Below are 19,405 nucleotides of genomic sequence, written 5' to 3'. Positions count from 1 at the left end.
ACGTGACACTCAATCATCATTTCATTGGTTGCTGACGACGATGGATAAAAATATGTCTCCATATCAGCTAAAATGATTGGTTATGACTACTGATGACATAACGTGTAGAATAGATACACGTCCTTCACTTGTGATCAAGAAACTAAACAAGATGGTTGCATAACAAAGACTACATAACATGATACATGTATGTACATCAGATTGTGATGACTAGACAAATTAGCCAAGTGTTAAAAATGATCACATAAAACATATTATTTGAAAAATAATATTTCATCAACATTTAACTTATGCCGATCATTATGCATTTGTTCAAAATGTCCAAACTAGAAAGTCTTTTAAAATATTATGTAGGTTTAGGACGTCCCTAACATCATTTTAGCTAGACAAAACAAAAACCCGAACCAAAAACACCATAAGAAAAACACCTTCTGCATAATGATGCATCGATCGTCAATTTCGTATTCAGAATTCAAAATTCCACAGTTATGATGTTACTAATGCAAGCAAAGAAAGACCAGTACATCTATATGTAAGAAATATTATATCTCTCTATTACCGCCGAGTAATTCGTGTCACGGTGGATGTATGCCTATAATACAAAACTGAAAAATTTGAAACGTAATTTAGTGCATATTATTATTATTACAATGTATTATGTTTCTTCAGACAAAGCATCAGACAAATTACAAATCTTAATCATATACATTGTAAAATACATGAATAATGTCAATTAGGAATCACAAATGAATTTTTGGCACATTGCTGTCATATCTACGCAATAGCACTGCAGATATTATCACAGCTATAGCCACCAACAACATCATTATCAAAATACATGCTTATCACAGTACCAGGTCTTATCACAGACAATATGAATTATATACTTTAAATCAATCTTTACCTAGGATAACCCATGAAAATCTTGGTTATTTCCAATGGGGTCCTAAGATGTTTTAAGTTGATTATAAATTATGTATGCCTAAGACAGCATAGACAAAAATAAGATTAAACATACGGATGTATATTTAATTGCTGTAATAAAATTTAGAAATTCATTTCAAAATTAAGGATTATCTCCCTCAGGCATAGCTCTTCTCCTTAAACGAAGTTGACTCCACTTTTTTTGGCACACTGTTTTTTGCCCATAATAACTCTAAAACTTCATTTTGAATTCGGATTTCAAACATTTCGGTTGAGCATCACTGAAGAGACATGATTTGTCGAAATGCGCATCTGGTGCATCAAAATTGGTACCGTATAAGTTTTACATTATGACCCCTGGGTCGAGGCCTCTGCTGGTGGACTGTTAGTCCCCGAGGGTCTCTACAGTCCAGTAGCTAAGTACTTTATTACTAACTTGAAATTACGGATGTATATTTAATTGCTGTAATAAAATTTAGAAATTCATTTCAAAATTAAGGATTATCTCCCTCAGGCATAGCTCTTATCCTTAAACGAATTTGACTCCACTTTTTGGCGCACTGTTTTATTTTGCCCATAATAGCTCTAAAACTTCATTTTGAATTCGGATTTCAAACATTTCGGTTGAGCATCACTGAAGAGACATGATTTGTCGAAATGCGCATCTGGTGCATCAAAATTGGTACCGTATAGGTTTTACATTAGATGATTTTCCAAGCCCAAATTAAGTAAAATTATGTACATTGTTTGATTATATATTGATACAAAATATGCTTTGAAATGTATCATTATACACCATAAAAACATTATATATAAATGCTTTCTTCCCTCCTACGAGCTTCTTCAGCAAGATGCAACTTGACAGCAGATTTAAAACTAGCTCTGTTAGCTATATTTTTTTACTTCAAAAGGAAGGGAATTCCAGTTTAAAATGGAATGATAATTTTAAAAAAAATGAACTATTGCAGGCCCTAACTCTAGGAACATGATAATTAAAATTGGAGGCTCCCCTAGTAGCATTATCATATCTGTCAAATTTCTCATGTAAATAATTTGGTGCAAGACCATGGTTGATGTTAAAGACATGGTCGAGTCTTAATTGTTTAATACGATCTACTACACAGAGTGTGTTTATTGACTAAAATATCACAATTTATACTAGTTCTGGGGTTAAGATTTAAGATGAATCTTATTGTTTTATTTTGAAGAACTTGCAGCTTTTTCTTCAAGGAGTTAGATAAGCTTGAAATCATACCATGCAGAAGAGCAATAGTCAAAGTAGCACTGAATAAGTGCAGAAGATAATGTTAACCTTGACCTTTTATTCAACTACTTTCCATTTCCATAAAGAAACTTAAGTCTGAAGTTGACTTTGGACACAATCTCATCCACTATGAGATGACATTTTAAAAATATGTCAATTGTTATTCCCAGATATTTGACGAATATTCCCAGATATTTGACGAATATTCCCAGATATTTGACGAACTCACTAGATTTAATAACATGAACGTGATATTTAACCTCAAACTGACCTTCATATTTTAGTTTGCGACTAGAGCCAAAAAGAATAGACTCTGTTTATCCAAGATGGAGAGATAACTTGTTATCTATAAGCCACTCGGAACATCTCTCTAACACTTGACCAAGTTTATCAGAGATCGCATTTGGGTCTCTGTGTGAGTACATGTACAAGATTGCACTGTCATCTGCATATAGGATAAGCTTACAGTCTGCATCTATACTGATACACATATCGTTTACGTAACATAAAAACTGGAACCTAATGTATATGAATGTGCAGCTTGTATCGTATATTAATCGTTTACTAGAAATCTTTGCTGCATGTAAAGTGCAAATGGTGAGAAACGTTTTCTGTAAAAATGTGTACCCATTTCTATAGAAAATCATGGTGGCATTCTTCTGCACCTAAACCAAATTACTTTTGTGTTGATTATATAGTTATGTTGATATGCATAAAAAATATGTCAACATACAACTTCATTATGTTGACATGGAAGAAAAATTTAATAAACGGATATGAATTAGAAGAAATTCTTTTTAAAAATATCAAATATAGCCAACGCCATTAGTATTGTAATGTAACTATTTACTCTAACGGACAAATGAAACAATCAAGAGCTAAAGTATTTCATAAAATCCATGTAGATGAATTCATAAGTTGGTAGAACTAGTAATTCTATGGTATGCTCTTTTATCATTTATTCCCAGATCAAGATATATGTCTTAAAAACTACGTTAAAGACACATATTGTAATGGTAACAGACCCAAGTGCCTATTTGAATAACAAAGATAGAGATACATGTATATAGTTCTCAGTGAAAGAGATATCCTATCAATGATGAACTATTCTTATCTAAAACATTTTCTGAATAATCCTTCACTTGAAAGAATATATTTCATCCATAGAGAAGTATCTCTTTGTCGTTAAAACAGATAATTTTGTGAGTTGAAGATATATATCTTTACAATATCAGGAAGATGTTCCTATAAGTAAAGAAAATAATATTTCTATCCAACAGGAATAACTTTATGCATACCATTCACAGATGCTTAAACTTGACCATCCGATAACATCATTCATGTTGTGAATGTACATGTAAGTAGAAATGAATAAGCCACACATATGCTTAGTTTCTAGGCTTTAATGACAATTACCTCTCAGTATAGGGAAACAATTTCAAATTTAGTCTACAACTTAGCTATGATTTGGTCAACTGATCAATAAATATTTATCGACTTTTCAATGATTAATGAATTGTTTAAATTTTAATACAAAATCATTATTCTATTTGGTACAAAATTTGCATATATCATTTCTTTTCTTATCACTGCACTACATATTTCACGTGAAGATTTGATGTGCATGGATTAAGAAGTGGGATAACAAAGGGTGCCATGATAAAGATTTCGATATGAGTTTCTCATTATTGATTATTGACTCTCAAATTCATCAAATGAGAAAAATAAGTAAAGAAAGGGTAGAGAAACGGAAGAGCACAATTGTTCAGAAAGAACACTGTTAGCCATTGTGTTTCATACCGATGGTTAGGCTGTTGTTGGCACACGTATTTTTACTACGAATTACTCCCTAAACTTACCTGATCAAAACATAGGGCTCACGGCGGGTATGACCGATTGGCAGGGGATACTTACTCCTCCTAGGCACCTGATCCAACCTCTGGTATGTCCAGGGGTCCGTGTTTGTCCAACTCTTTATTTTGTATTCCTTGTGGGAGTTGTGAGATTGTTCGTTATTTTAGCACTCCATCAATAACAATCTATAGTCTAACTACACTACGATTTCTCTGTTCCCTGTCTTTAATTCCTACTAGATAGACACATGCGCAAGCGCAGGAAATCACAACATATTTGTAAATAATTGATATTTATATTCCATTTTGTTCAAAATTGACTTCATGGGCTCTCGTTTCCGCAGCTTTTTTTTTTTAGTTGAAAGTCATTTATTCTTTATAAATTACAATTCAAGCAAAGCTGGCTAAGACAAGGTTAAAGCAAATATGATACATTGAAAATAAACATTGTACGTAAATAAATATATGATACAACAAAGCAATTAAGATGAAGGTTTTCACAAATATCCATTTTACACGTACATTCTAAGACCTCCCAACCGTACAAATACTATCAGGCATGATAACAGCACTCCATAGCAAAAACGATGGCGAATAGAAAGACAACCACAAGGTTTTACTCCTGGTCAAAGAACAAGAGTGAAAGCAGCGTCACCCAAGGAAATTATATCATTGTTGGGAAATATTTCTTTTATTATCCGTCGTGTTTGTAAATTGTGTTACCGGAACAACGATAATAATTACTACATACCTGATGCTGCGTGCATGATTTGACAACAATTATACAAAATTGGTTAGATATTAGTTGTAATAATAGAAGAATAGGTGGCAATAATATGGGGATTTGAGTATGTAGATGATCATGAATATTTTAGCTACATTGTTGTATTACTATGCTAGAAGTTTTCATGAGTGTTGTATTCTTATCTACAGAGATAAGAAACTTGAATGTAAACTAACAATTCATGCTATTTTTTATAAGTCCAAGGGTCATAACTAAGTGAAAAATCAACGGACCGGACTGAAGACGAAATTCGAACTTGATCTGTAACTCATTACGGCAAAGTAACGTACCAAATAGCATATAAATATCTGCAAGAACAGAGAAAAAGTGCGGAAAACTGAACTGACGAACAGACAGACGGACGGAGCGCAAATCTTAAGTCCCCATCGCCTTTTTTCTCTCTACCTTCCTTTGCCTTTACGTTGCCTACATTTGATAAATTTGTGCAGTAAGCCGGTCCAGATAACGAACGAATGTCAAAAAAAAGTGCGGTACTCTATTTTAGTGTGTTGCAATTATCCATGCGAAAAAGTATAGCTATACTAATGAATAATAATCAGAAATTGGGTTGGTTTGTTGCAATTAATGTAACTTGTAGTCATCATTAAAAAAAAAAAAAAAAGCAAAAAAAAAAAAGAAAAAAAAAAAAAAGGAATATGCGCTGCTCAACTATTTCCCTTACCTAGATACATGTATGTATACATATCAAATCAAGCACTCATGTTTATGAAAGGTGAAGACAACGAACAGTGATCAATCTCATAACTCCTATCAGCAATGCAAAATGAATAGTTGGACAAACACGGACCCCTGGACACACCAGGGGTGGGATCAGGTTCCTAGGAGGAGTAAACAAATTAATACAATTTGGAATCCACCAAACCAGTCCAGTGTACGGTACATACACGTGTTTGTCGTATAGAGAATTCCCAATTTTATTCGTGATTATATACCCAGGTAACTCTATTATATTATAACCAGAATGGCTACATTACATTTCAGTATCAACGTCTCATTCAAATTGTGGTCATACACTATGGGGGGGGGGGGGGACTGATTGCTCCGCTTTAAATACTGTTAAACAATATACCTAATATTCTGCTCGTTTTGTCCAGATGAAAAAAATTTAGTACAAGAGAGATTTCGCAAATTAATTTCTCAAAATCTTAAATTTTTGACTGCGGATAACTCCGTTTACCTGATCAGGATATGGGGCTCACGGCGGGTGTGACCGGTCAACAGGGGATGCTTACTCCTCCTAGGCACCTGATCCCACCTCTGGTGTGTCCAGGGGTCCGTGTTTGCCCAACTATCTATTTTGTATTGCTTGTAGGAGTTATGAGATTGATCACTGTTCGTTATCTTCACCTTGCATTGTTAATGAACTCGAAGAAATTAAACAAGGTGATCTAATGAATTTCTACAATCACACTGGGTATATCAACATTTGAAATGAAATGGATTTTGTTCTGTTTTCTCCTATGTATTTGCCCAACAAGAATATTCCTACCAAAACCAGTATTTTGTGTCAAAAATGACAGTGTCATTCTTCTACGGGAACATTTTTCTACAATCCACGCGGAGAAAAATGATCCCAAGGCCATGATTTCTACAAAACGTGGTTCATTTTTCTAGGTAGAATATTGACCGGGGGGGGGGGGGGAGGTCAAATTTCTACGTAGAAAAATGACCCCGGTCAATTTTCTACAAGGGTCACTTTTCGTCGTTACACTGGCTCAAAAACGCATGGAAATCATCAGGAAAAGTACCACGTCAGCCACGACGAACGTGACCTGGTTTGCCGTTAATATCTATTTCCAATAAAATATCTAAGAATGAAGCAGAAGAGGACGACTCTGATTTAGTCATGGAAGATACAATGATATGTACAAGTACATACATGTATGTCAAAAAGGGGAAGTATGCAATTTTGGAGAGAGAGAGAAAAATATGATTTTGAAACACTTATTTCAATAAATAACACAAACGACAATGGCGGACTTGAATTCAGAATATGTGGGTCTGTAACTCCAGACCTGTAGATATACTTACAAATCGATCGATACAAGTAATTTCACAAATCATTTGAATCTCCATCTTGTGACGTAGTGTCATAAAATGTATAAGTTTTCATGTAGTGAGATACCTTAAGGATGTATGGGACTGACATCAGAGTAATTAAAAAATCCTAAAAATGAGTGAAATAGATAGTATTGTACTCATTTTATCGAAAAAAGACAGTTTTTAGATAGGTTCGTGAGTTCGTTTCCATGGTAACAAACATCAAAGATACCCTTGCTGGAGACATTATAATTGACTGAAATTTACTATTTGTCTAAAAGGGGGTATGGAACTGACATCAGAGCAGTGAAAAAATTCCTAAAGTGATTAAAGTAATTAGCATTAGTTTTAATTTAACAGAAAAATTCATTTCTAAATAGGTCTTTGAGTTCGTTACCATGGTAACCATCATCAAACATATCCTTGCTGGAGACATCATATCTAGAACCTGTAGAGAACCCGGAAGTGTATGGCTGACATCAGAATAATTAAAAAATTCTAAAATTGAATGAAATGGATAGCATTATATTTATTTTATCAGAAAAAGACATTTTTGACATAGGTCCGTGAGTTCGTTTCCATGGTAACCGTCATCAAACATATCCTTGCTGGAGACATCATGTTCAAAACCTGTAAACAAAAAATGGAAAGGTATGACTGACATGAGAATAATTAAAAAATTCTAAAATTGAGTGAAATGGATAGCATTATGTCTATTTTATCAGAAAATGACATTTTTGACATAGGTCTGTGAGATCGTTCCCATGGTAACCATCATCAAACATATCCTTGCTGGATACATCATATTTAAAAGCTGTAGAGAACCCGGAAGTGTATGGCTGACATCAGAATAATTAAAAAATTCTAAAATTAAGTGAAATGGATAGCAGTATGTCTATTCTATCAGAAAATGACATTTTTGACATAGGTCTGTGAGTTCGTTCCCATGGTAACCATCATCAAACATATCCTTGCTGGAGACATCATGTTCAAAACCTGTAAAAACACCACCAAAAAACGGAAGGGTATGACTAATTTAAAAATTCTAAAATTGATTGAAATGGGTACCACTATATTTAATTTACCAAAAAAACCCACCTGTTTTGAAATACATATTGGTCTGTGAGTTCGTTTCCATGGTAACAATCGTCAAACATATCCTTACTGGAGACATTATATTCAAAACCTGTGAAAAATATACGTGTAAGGTTGACATCAGAATAATTAAAAAATTCCAAAAATTACGTGAAATGGATAGCATTATATATATTTACTATTAAATAAATATATATATTAAATATAATAAATATTTATATATAATTATTGCTTTATGAAGGAGCTTTTTAAAGATTTGTTCCCTATATATTCAGATATAAAACTTTGATCCCCTATTGTAGCCCCATCCAGGAGCCATGGTTTCAACAAACTTTAATCTGCACTATGTCGATTACTAATTTTAGAAAAAAAAATTGCGTTGGCTTAGATCCGCCAAAGCGTGTTTATCACCTTGCTCTCGTGTTTGCTATTTCAGGGTAATTCATGGAAAACGAAAGTAGGTTTTTAATTAATTTCACGATATTTACTAATCAAGGAAAATTCAATTATAACCTAAGGACTTCACCTCACATTTTTTAAGGATTTTGCGTTGCAAAAGAAAGCCCGTACCATACGATGAAACGACTGGAGGGGCTTCATTGTACGTAACTACATGTATAAAGTATGATATACACTGTTCTGATTTCAATAAGGTTTTCAGATCAGTATATAGATGGTGCTTAACTGTATTGAGCACTTTCCTAAAATTACACCATGAAACTAATGCTAGACTCGCATTAATGATACTTTCTAGGAATTAAAAGAACTTTTATCTTTATACAAAATAATACAAATAATCATATGAAATACATGATATATGTCTGTTCAATATATGTATAATGTCACCATCAGACACCAACTCAGAGTTGAATTTAAGAGTTGAACACATTTGCACAATCACATTTGGAGGCAGTTATAAATCAACAGAAAGTATTTTGTTCACTCAACCTTGTTAGAGAAATTATTCACAATTCCGTGAGAGTACCGGAATCACGACCTGGGGAGAGTTTTAAAGTCCAACATATCAAATTATGTCTCCAGTACTTTACCAGACCCAATCTGGAGTGCAACAAATTCTATATCCGTTTCACCAAATATAATTGTTTCTTCTATTTCCACAGAACCAAATCCGCGTGGTAATGGTACTTTCAATATACCCAATTGTCTACAACTTCCATCATCAACAAATCGTGGATTTTCTTGATCCGAAACATAAATTGCACATTCCATTTCACTTTGGTTTGGTTTTAAATACTGAAAAACTTGAGACTTTCTGAAACTTACTGGAATTTGTTCTCCGCGATGTACAACGGGAAAGAAAACATCTTTGCATCGCATTGATCCATTTACGTTAATTTTCTTACTTGGTGGATCTATCCCTGGTGTATATTCTGGCCAGCTTTGGATCCCATACGTATATCGCGAGACACGCCTGGATATGGCATTTGCCAAATTTCCAAAATAGACGGCACCTTTAACAACAGCAAGCCCAGCCTCTTCAGGTATAATGATTCGATATGCTGAAAATTTTGTCTTGATTGCGTTTTGAATAAGGCTACATTCTGAAAAGCCCCCAACCATGATGATGGTCCTCACATCGCCAACAGATTTGTTAGCTAAAATATCTTCGATATAGTTTGAAATGCCATCTACGGCTTTCTTGAAAAAATCTTCAAATATTGAAGGTTCCAACGAAAGTTTATTATTTGTATAAGTAACATGGTCTTTGTATTGAGTGCTTTGAAGCGATTGTTTTATACTTCCCTTAGTTTTGTCTTCTTTAATAATCCTATCAAACCGGGGTGGGATTTTGATTCTAACTTTTGTTCCATTGTACGCACGCTTTTTTATTTCAAATTCTCGGAATATATCTAAATGATCTTCCAAACAACGTTCTTTAAACTTGTTTAACACTCCTTTTCCTCCGATTGTTTCCAACAAATCTGCATACTCGTTATCTACAGACGTTCCTCCTAATGGTCTTCCAGTGGCGGGAAGCAACTCCTCTAATGTTCCATCGTCTGCTTGTTTGTGAACGGTGATGTCAACAGTGCCGCCTAAAACAAGATATTTCAAAGTTTATCCAGTACGAAATTCCATGAATTTTCTTTGCCAAGGAATTTCATTAATATTTTGGAATAATGTTGAAAACACATTCCAAATTATCTACAGAAATGAAGCTTAAATTAACTCCAAGGTCTACAACCATGTATTTGGATTTTTCTTTCACCTGCTTCTGGAATGTACTATCAGGATCTTTGTCATACTCTTGCTCCAGATACATATACTGACAGTAAATGGAGGCTGCCTCTGGTTCTAAAGCGATGGTTAGTTGGTCTCTTGGTATTCCAGCCTGGAAATATATTTCGTCACGATTCAGAGTATTATTCCATTATTCATTTAGAAGCTTCACAGTATCTACATATTTATATAAACCAAAGGGAACTGAATCTGGAACGTTTTATCTATGTAGATACAAATTTCAATGGCTTCACAATAGAAAAGTTACAGCAACGTGTATTTTCATATTCATGATACCATGATATTTGTGCTTTAAGCCACTTTGGTTGTATTCAGACTGTATATCAGGAGTGAAGACGACTTTTTCTCACATAATCACCAGTGTGAGATTGACTTTACCCATGTGAGACAGCCATGTGAGATTTTTCTGTCTCACACTGCTGCGACGTCATTTGATTGTGACGTCATATATTTTCTATGATTTACGTTACACGGTGAAGATTTACGTTACACGGTGAAGATTTACGTTACACGGTGAAGTAAAAATATTTTGCATTGTTATCTTTGAATTTTAATTTATATAGCTTTCTGGTAGACAACCTTGGGTTTTTTAGTTTACACTTACAATGTAAACCATTTTCGGGTATGCTCTTTCTGTCTTTCTAATTAGTTTTTGCATCAAAGTTCAAATGAGGATTTTGATAATTCAGAATTTTCTCAAAGCTCCTAAATTTATTCATTAAACTTTAGGTAAAATGTGAGAAAAATACTCCTTCATTATTTACTCGTGTGGGATAGGAAAAGTCCACCTCTGGAACAAGATTCGCTGTCTAGGACTAGGCAAAGCCTCGTCCTAGACTGCGAATCTTGTCACCTCGGTGGAATTTCCCTATCCCACACTCGTACTAATGAAGGATTCTATTAGTCTTACTCTATTTTGAAACACAGATATATTTTTTGTGGTAGAAAATTGCAATTATTGACACAACATCCATCATAATTTAATTATAATGACTAATGAATGAGTACCTTAACTGCGGCTTCTCGCATGAACATTTTGGCTGCATCTCCCCTAATTGCTGGCACTGTCAATACATAGTCGATGTCTCTATCTAAGATTTCTCTACCAGTTGTAGAATTCATCATGTCCAAAATAGAATTCTTCAGATATTTGATAGATATGGAAAATATTTCCATAGCCTTCATCTTTTTCCCATGTATATCTGCTATCTCAGTGTTACGATGCAGTCTCTATAAAAAGAATTAGTATTTTAACATGCATATATCCAGACATTTCAACTGATAGAGGAAGAATACAATCATATTGCACATGTAGTTATATGGAAATCCCAATGATATAGCGTTACAGCACTAATTTGGTATAATTCTGATACCCAATGGCAATGTTTGATGTCTCTGATAAGAATGACAAGTAAATTTTTACAAAACCTGACACCACTGGTTATGTAAGATATCTGCATTTTAGGGGATGTCGTATATGTATACTAAAGTACTATGAATAAATTTTCTAAAAACTTCGTCCCGTGGGGATCTGGGTTAGAACAGGTCTTCAGTATCCCTTGTTTGTCGTAAGAGGCGATTAAATGGGGCGGTCCTTCGGATGAGACCGCAAAAACCGAGGCCCAGTGTCACAGCAGGTGTGGCACAATAAAGATCCCTCCCTACCAATCTAATTAAAATCAGACTTCTAAGATTCGCGCCGTATACTTTGCGTAAGAAGGTCTGACATAACTCGATTAGGGGCCATGTTCATGTGAACTTTATGTTAACCAATCAACGCGTCGCCTATGAAGTCGTCGGTGTTCACATTTCAAGGAAAATGTCAGCGATTGTTTGTTTGAAAATACAACCATCGGAGCTAGGTGACGTCACAATGCACAGTTTACGTTGACTGGCGTTATATTTCTCGCGTTAATTAAGTAATCATTTAATTTTGCATGTTACACGCTTTTTCATTGGTTGAAAAATTATTGGAATATTGTATCCAACGAAAAAAAAAATAAATGACCTGAACTACTTTCTATTGGAATGTTGGGGATTGCTCTGGATGCTTCGTACATGTATTTATATATAGATTAAGGAATCCTGAAAAGAAAAAACTTAACAATTCTATCGATCTATATAAATTTATGAAACAAAAAGAAACAAATATCAAATATAAATAATGATTAATTATGCAAAATGAAATAAACATGACTATTTGAGGACCCCCCCCCCCCCCCCAATATAACAACACACGTCTGCTTCTGCCACAGGGCGTATATATATATATATATAACAGTGCGACATTTAACTCTGGACACGACAAAAGTCCGGAGTTTCGCCAACCCTTTTATTAAGGATACAAATAAACCCTTTACAAAAAAAGATGGGATTTTATGTTCACAAGACATGCACCAACATTTACACTTGTAACTATTGTAGTTTTTAAGATATTTCACCTGAAATCAAAAAATCCCATGGGATTTTGGAGGGATTTTTAATCCCACTTGGGGGATTTTCACTCCCACCAAAAATCCTGTGGGAGAAAAAATATAATTTCTCCCATAGGATTTTAACTCCCATATTTAAACTTATTATGGGATACAATGTCCCATAGGAGGAAATGTCCCATAATGAACATGAAATGGCAGTAAATATCCTATTTGAGCATGAATGGGAATAGATATCCCAAATAAAGCACAGGATGGGATTTTTATTCCATGAATATAACAATAAAACAGAAAATTGTATCTTAAAAAGTGTTGTTTGTCATGATTCTTAAAATATACTTAAAAGCCAAGGCATGACATTAATTTTTAAATATATATAGTAATTATAAACTCTTATGTGTCGGCCTATGTGTTTGTGAATAAATGTCTAAAAAACATGAGAGATAATAAAGGATATTAGAGCTCTGCATTACTAAACTTTTCCCCATGCAATTTTAATTGTATACATATAACCTTGCACAAAAATCTCCATATAAAATTGGACGGGACTATATTATTGCAACAAGCAGACAAGAACACTATGAAATACTCATTCACACACGGGCACTGTAAGTTAATGTAAATATATAGTATGTGCATGTATAAATATATATACATGCACATACTACATGTATCTATTTACATCAACTTCCATTGCCCGTGCATTCACATGCAGTTGCTCACATTCACTATTCACAACCCTTCATATGTCGTCAGGTGTTAAAATATGTTCACAGGAACCGGTAATTTGTCAGTGTATTAATAATAGTGTGGGTATACCATATACCGTACCATCCCCTAATCAGCTGCTATTGGGGGGGGGGGGGGAGAGAGGGGGGGGGGGGGGGGGGGCTACAAGGGCTGATACTTCACTCAAAACTTCGTTTCAAAATAGTTCTTAAAATTATCGTCACCCACCATCCTTGTGGTTTTATAAAGGGTAGCAGTATTATTACTACATATTAAATTACCAGTTCCTGTGATATGTTGTTGAATTACGGAATAGGCCTAACTTACAACTTGTTTACATATTCTAAAATTAGTGTTAAGTGCTTACGGTGAAAGATGAACTCTGCTAGGTGATGCTAAGTTGTTTAGTGAACCGAATCAGACATCTCAAATAAGATTCTCGATTATTTAACAACACAAGAATCGTTTTACAAAGACTTTGACAGGCGTGTCAGAATAAAATGTTAACAGACGTCTCGACTCTAGGGAAGTTCGGCTCTAAGTGTTCTAAACATCTCGAGCGATTTTATAGTGATAAACTTCTATGATTTTCGACATTTGTGTATCAATGTTTTATGAATATTGTAGACTTTTTTACTTATAAAGCAAAGCAATGTTATCGCAAATTTTTAGGTCTACTTACAAATGTATTAACCCCGAGATCCGCCACTAATTAGTTACACAAGTTGTGTGGTTACAACAGTCTTCACTTATCATTTTAATTTCATTGGATGATAAAATAGATGACGTTAATATTTTGAATACCTTGTATACGCAAAAGAATTTAACTATACGATGTTTATTTTTCAAATTATAACTTCAGTGGCGAATGGGCGGATCCCCCGTCCCATTCCCATCCCTCACGCATAATACTAATTATTTCCCCAGCCACTTAATGACCAGATATACACGACTATTGAATGTAAAGCACTTTTCAGTCATTGTGTACTCCCAATTAATTAACAATCTACCCTCGTAAATCATAATCGTTACGCTTCGTTGGACATGAAACCTTAAATCAATCCATTGACACTACTTAGTCAACGATTTTGTATTGTGATACATTTCTATGATTTCGGACATTTATATATCAGGATTATCTGATTTATTTATCAGTGTTCAAAAAGCAAAGTACATGTACCGTTACAACGATTTTATACCTACTTCTTATAATACCCCCCTGGATCCGCCACTAGCTAAATTAATTCTGGTGATGCCTATAACAGCGGTACGTACATGTACTCACCTATCATTCTAACTTATTGAAAGTTAAAATAAATGTAGATATAATGTAAACATTTTGAATACTATATATATATATCATATGATGAAGGCATGCCTTCATCATATGATGTTATGATGTTTATTAACTTTAGTGGTGAATAACCGAGAACGACACCCCACCCCTACTTCGCACAATTCAATTTCTAATATTGACAAGCGGTCCATTTTGACCAGATAGACATTACCCTTGAACGTAAAACACTGGTCAGTCATTGTGTATTCCCAATTAACAAACTACCCTTTTAAATCCTACTCGTTACGGTTCGTCAGACATGACAACATATCCGAACTAGTCTTGTATGTATGGATGTACTTGTTTATTGTAATTAAGGTCTGCTTCGCAATGAAAACCTGTTATCATTGACAATTAATTGTTATTCCACTTAGTCATCGATTTTTTATGTGATACATTTCTATGATCACGGACATTTATATATATATCAGGGTTGTCTTGTCAGGGTTTATTTATCATTATTCCAAAAGCAAAGTACTGTTATCACGATTTTATGCCTACTTCTTACCCCTCTGGATCCGCCACTAGCTAGATAATTTTGGTGATGCCTATAACAGCGGTACTCATCTATCATTGTAACATTATTGGAAGTTAAAATACAAGTAGATATAATGTTAACATTTTGAATACTTTACATATATACATGTTAAGGAATTCATCATATGATGTTTATTAACTTTAGTGGTGGATGACTGAGAGCGAACATCCCCCTCTCCCTCGCACAATTCAATTTCTAGAATTGACAAGTGGCCCATTTTTACCCTTGAACGTAAAGCACTGGTCAGTCATTGTGTAATTCCAATTAACGAACTTCACCATTGAGTCCTGACCGTTACGCTTCGTCAGACACTAACCCACTAATACTACCTAGATACTGATTTTGTACGTGATAAATTCCTGTGATCTTTACTAGTATGTTTCATTGTTTATTTGGAGTTTCTATTTGTTTGGGTTTTCTATTTTCTTCTTCTTCAAAAGTAAAGTATTCATATTGCAATTTAACCCCCTGGATCCGCCACTTTTTTAAGTAAATGTATAAATATAATTGTGTTGATCTATAATAATTAGGTAAATGAAGTCAATGGATATCTGCGGTAATATTCAGCGTTATTCACTTAGCTTCCTAACTATATTGGAAGTTGAAATAGACAACGTTAACATTTTGAATAATTTAAATATTTAGAATAGATAATCGTGTTTATTTTTGAATATTTTGAAATTTAAAAAAAAAAAAACTTTAGCGGCGGAGGAGCAGAAGCCACCCCTCCTCCTGCAGGATTTATTGTCCAAAATTGACAAAAGGCTCGTTTTGACCAGATAGAAATGGCACTTGAACGGAAAATACTGATCAATCACTCTACTTAGTCCCTGATATTCTATACAATGTACAATTTCAATACTATATGTACAGGAAATAATCACACGGATATAAAAAAAAAAAATATAGTGGCCCAACTGGTCAGTCATTGTGTATTCTCAATTAACAAACTATCCTTTTAAATCGTAGTCGTTACGCTTCGTCAGACACGACAACATAACAGATTGACCCTAACCGAACAAGTCTTGTAATTAAGGTCTTCTGCTCCCAAATGGAAACCTGAATAAGATATCATTAAGGTCTTCCGTTTCCAACGGAAGATTCCGTTGTTCTTGACACTACTTAAATAATAATAATAAAATTAAAAAAAATAGTGGTCTCACTAGTCAGTCATTTTGTATTCCCAATTAACAAACTACCCTATTAAATTCTACACGTTACGCTTCGTCAGATACGAGATCATAAGTCATTGACCCTAACCTATCTAGTCTAGTATATATGGGTTTTTTGATTACTGTAATTCAGGTCCTCCGCTTCCAACTGAAGACCTCATTGTTATCTCTGTTATCATTATGGTCTTCCGCTTCCAAAGAAAGATTTCGTTGTTATTTTTGACACTACCTAGAGACATAATCTCGAACATTTATGTATTGATGATTTGTTGTTTGTTGTAATTTTTGGTGGAAGCTTTACTGGAGTTGAAATAGTTACGGTTGATATTGGAAATAGATTATACAATGAAGAACTAATACTGTCTTCATTACTAGGAAAACTTTAGTAGCGGACTGATCAAAGCACCCACCCTTTCCCCAACCCCTCGACCAGCCATCACGTATAGTTCATTTTCCAAAATATATAGATGCAACACTTGATCGTAAAATAGTGATCAATCAATGCATATTCCTAATCAACAAAATACCTTTAAAAGTGCGACATTTAACTCTGGACACGATAAAAGTGCGGAGTTTTTTGTCTATGACAACCACATATTTTCTTCAATAAAAACACTGAAATTTCACTCTGTCATTAAATGTACGTAAACGACGCGATCTAATCAAGCCGGCATAGAGGCGCCCCATGCGAAAATTACCCTTATCAAATGTTACATACTTCGGATTTTTATTGAGCTTAATCCTAAATATTGCACATCTAGATAATTTTCCAAAAATATATGAAACTTTTTACTTGTATCAAAATTCTTTCTGTTTTATATCTTCTAAATTTTACCATAGAGTTAACTAACAGTCTCACTTGCGGAATTAAGGGGTGTGGAGATCGCACCCCCCCCCCCCCCCCCCCATCATTTCAAAGATAAGAATTTAATGTGCTTGAAATTGCTCTGCTTCAATATTTTCTCCCGTAAGGGAGGGGGACAACCCCTCCCGAACCACCCTAACCGTGATTTGGTTAGTCCTCAATTGCAAAGCCCCTGTAGTCCAATATCCAGTATCCAGTTAATGTAGGGCTTTTACATGTAATATGTATATCAGATATGTTTTATCCCGTGGGGATCCGGTGTTGTATCATAGACCCCCCCCCCCCCCCCCCGGAAAAACGGGCCCGGAATTGCGCCCCAGCATATAATTTCCCCCTATGTACAAAGTCAGTAAAGAGTCTCCCCTTTGGCGGAAAAATCACCCTGGTATATATAGAACCCCCCCCCCCCTGTTTCCGGATTTCATTTGTTATAATAGTTTAAGGAAATAGATATGCGCTCATTAATATTACGATATTCATAAAACAAACGAATATTTTTTGTTGTTGACATGATGAAGTTGGATTTACACGCTGAAAACTTTGAAATGCATATTGTAAATACAATATGCTTACCAAAAGACAATATAAGTAGGATTTTTCGTAAAAAATCGACTATAAGATGTATAATTAAAATATTTGAAAAGTAAAATAGATGAACTGTATAAATAAAAGTTATTAAATTTTCTCGTTTATTTAAATTAAAAAAATCATTTAAGTTCTTCCCAACTTTACTAATTCAAATGTTAGATACTAGTAAATAACGATAAAGACTTTTAAGATGTCTGAATGAATTTTGATATACCATTACACGATTTGAGCAATTTCCTTTTTATAAAAAATCATAAGATGATGATTGTTCACGATACACACACACAAAAATAATCAGAAGAATTACTGGGTCTAAATAAGCAAGAGAATTCTAGTAATAGAAATGGAAACAGATACATAGCTAAAATGTAAGAATGGGGGTGTACTGTCATTTAGGGGGAATTTCTATATTGGGACGGTTTTTCCAAGGGGGGTTGGGTTGGACCCGGGTTAATTCTTCGTAAGGGGAAATTCTATTCCAGGCCCATCTTTCCGGGGGGAATGTCTATCCCGGGCCCGTTTTTTCGGAGGGAAAGTCTATGCGGGGGAGAATCTTATGCTTTACAACACCGGGTAGAATAGGTCCTCAGTACTCCTTGCCTGTCGTAAGAGACGACCCAATGGGACAGTCCTTCGGATGAGAACGCAAAAACCGAGGCCCACTGTCTCAACTTCTGTGGCACGATAAATTCCCTCCATGCTCAAAGGCCGTAAGCACCGAGCATAGGCCTATGTTTTCAGCCCTTCACCGGTAATGGTGACGTCTTCATATGAGTGAAAAATTCTCGAGAGGAAACTTAAACAATATCCTATCAATCAAATCTGAGTCTGTTTTCATATCCATGTAACGTGTGTCTCTAGTACTTAATACATTCTAAGGAACTAAAGATCATGCACCCAATGTTGGGAATGAACTAAGTAAACTTAATTTCTACACTTTTAATGCGATATAGTTTTATACTTTTTTTTCATTAATGTATATTAAATATGCGCATGCCAAATATACAGCTTTTAAGAATAAAGATATGCAATCAAAATACTTTAGAGAGTACTGGTGCTAGTTTTTGCAATAAAAAGAAGAGAGAAAAAAGCGGGAGCTTTCATAGGCATTGTCCCCTGGAACCACCCAGGACTTTGTCCTGGACTTACTGAGGTCTAAAGGCGGTCTTTAGACCCACCCACCCAGCAATTTCTCCGGGCCCCAAACTGAAATATTGCACCCGCCTCTGAATACAATACATAATTCATGGTTATCTTGCTTTAAAATCAACAAATGTAAATTCATGTAATACTACACAATTGTCTATTACTTGAATGTGGCCATTTGCATGGATCTTGAGAGATAATTCAATTATCCCCTAGATTATAACGCGAGAGTCTGAAGGATAGAGCCAGTCAGACAGCAGAAAGGCATGCGCATGTGCACGCGTGTAGATTCTTCTTTTCCAATATAATTTCATACTAGAGCATTACACACCCGTTTTTATTTGTCAAACTGCGTT

The 19,405-nt window shown here is 34.7% G+C and overlaps 2 protein-coding genes across 3 annotated transcripts; both read right to left on the bottom strand.

Annotated features, from left to right (window-relative positions):
• Nucleotides 1-8,728: 8,728 nt before the first annotated feature.
• Nucleotides 8,729-10,036, bottom strand: LOC125680029 (heat shock 70 kDa protein 12A-like). The gene has a single exon (XM_056157091.1). The coding sequence runs from the start codon at nt 9,560-9,562 to the stop codon at nt 9,011-9,013; it is 552 nt and encodes a 183-aa protein (XP_056013066.1). The 5' UTR covers nt 9,563-10,036; the 3' UTR covers nt 8,729-9,010.
• On the bottom strand, nt 8,729-13,878 carry LOC130046626 (heat shock 70 kDa protein 12A-like). 2 transcript variants are annotated; one of them, XM_056157093.1, is made up of 4 exons: nt 13,772-13,878; nt 11,252-11,473; nt 10,212-10,334; nt 8,729-10,038 (listed from the first exon to the last, which is right to left on the bottom strand). In XM_056157093.1, exons 2-4 carry the CDS (start codon nt 11,426-11,428, stop codon nt 9,988-9,990), a joined length of 351 nt encoding a protein of 116 aa, XP_056013068.1. In that variant the 5' UTR covers nt 11,429-11,473; nt 13,772-13,878; the 3' UTR covers nt 8,729-9,987. The 2 variants fall into 2 exon arrangements, with proteins under 2 accessions (XP_056013068.1, XP_056013067.1); XM_056157092.1 differs by lacking the exon at nt 13,772-13,878 and having other exon boundaries at nt 8,729-10,334; nt 11,252-12,454.
• Nucleotides 13,879-19,405: the final 5,527 nt, after the last annotated feature.

This window comes from Ostrea edulis, chromosome 2 (assembly GCF_947568905.1).
Source record: "Ostrea edulis chromosome 2, xbOstEdul1.1, whole genome shotgun sequence".
NCBI lineage: Eukaryota > Metazoa > Mollusca > Bivalvia > Ostreida > Ostreidae > Ostrea > Ostrea edulis.
The sequence above is the reverse complement of the archived record's forward strand: the minus strand, read 5'-3'. Positions and strand labels throughout refer to the sequence as shown.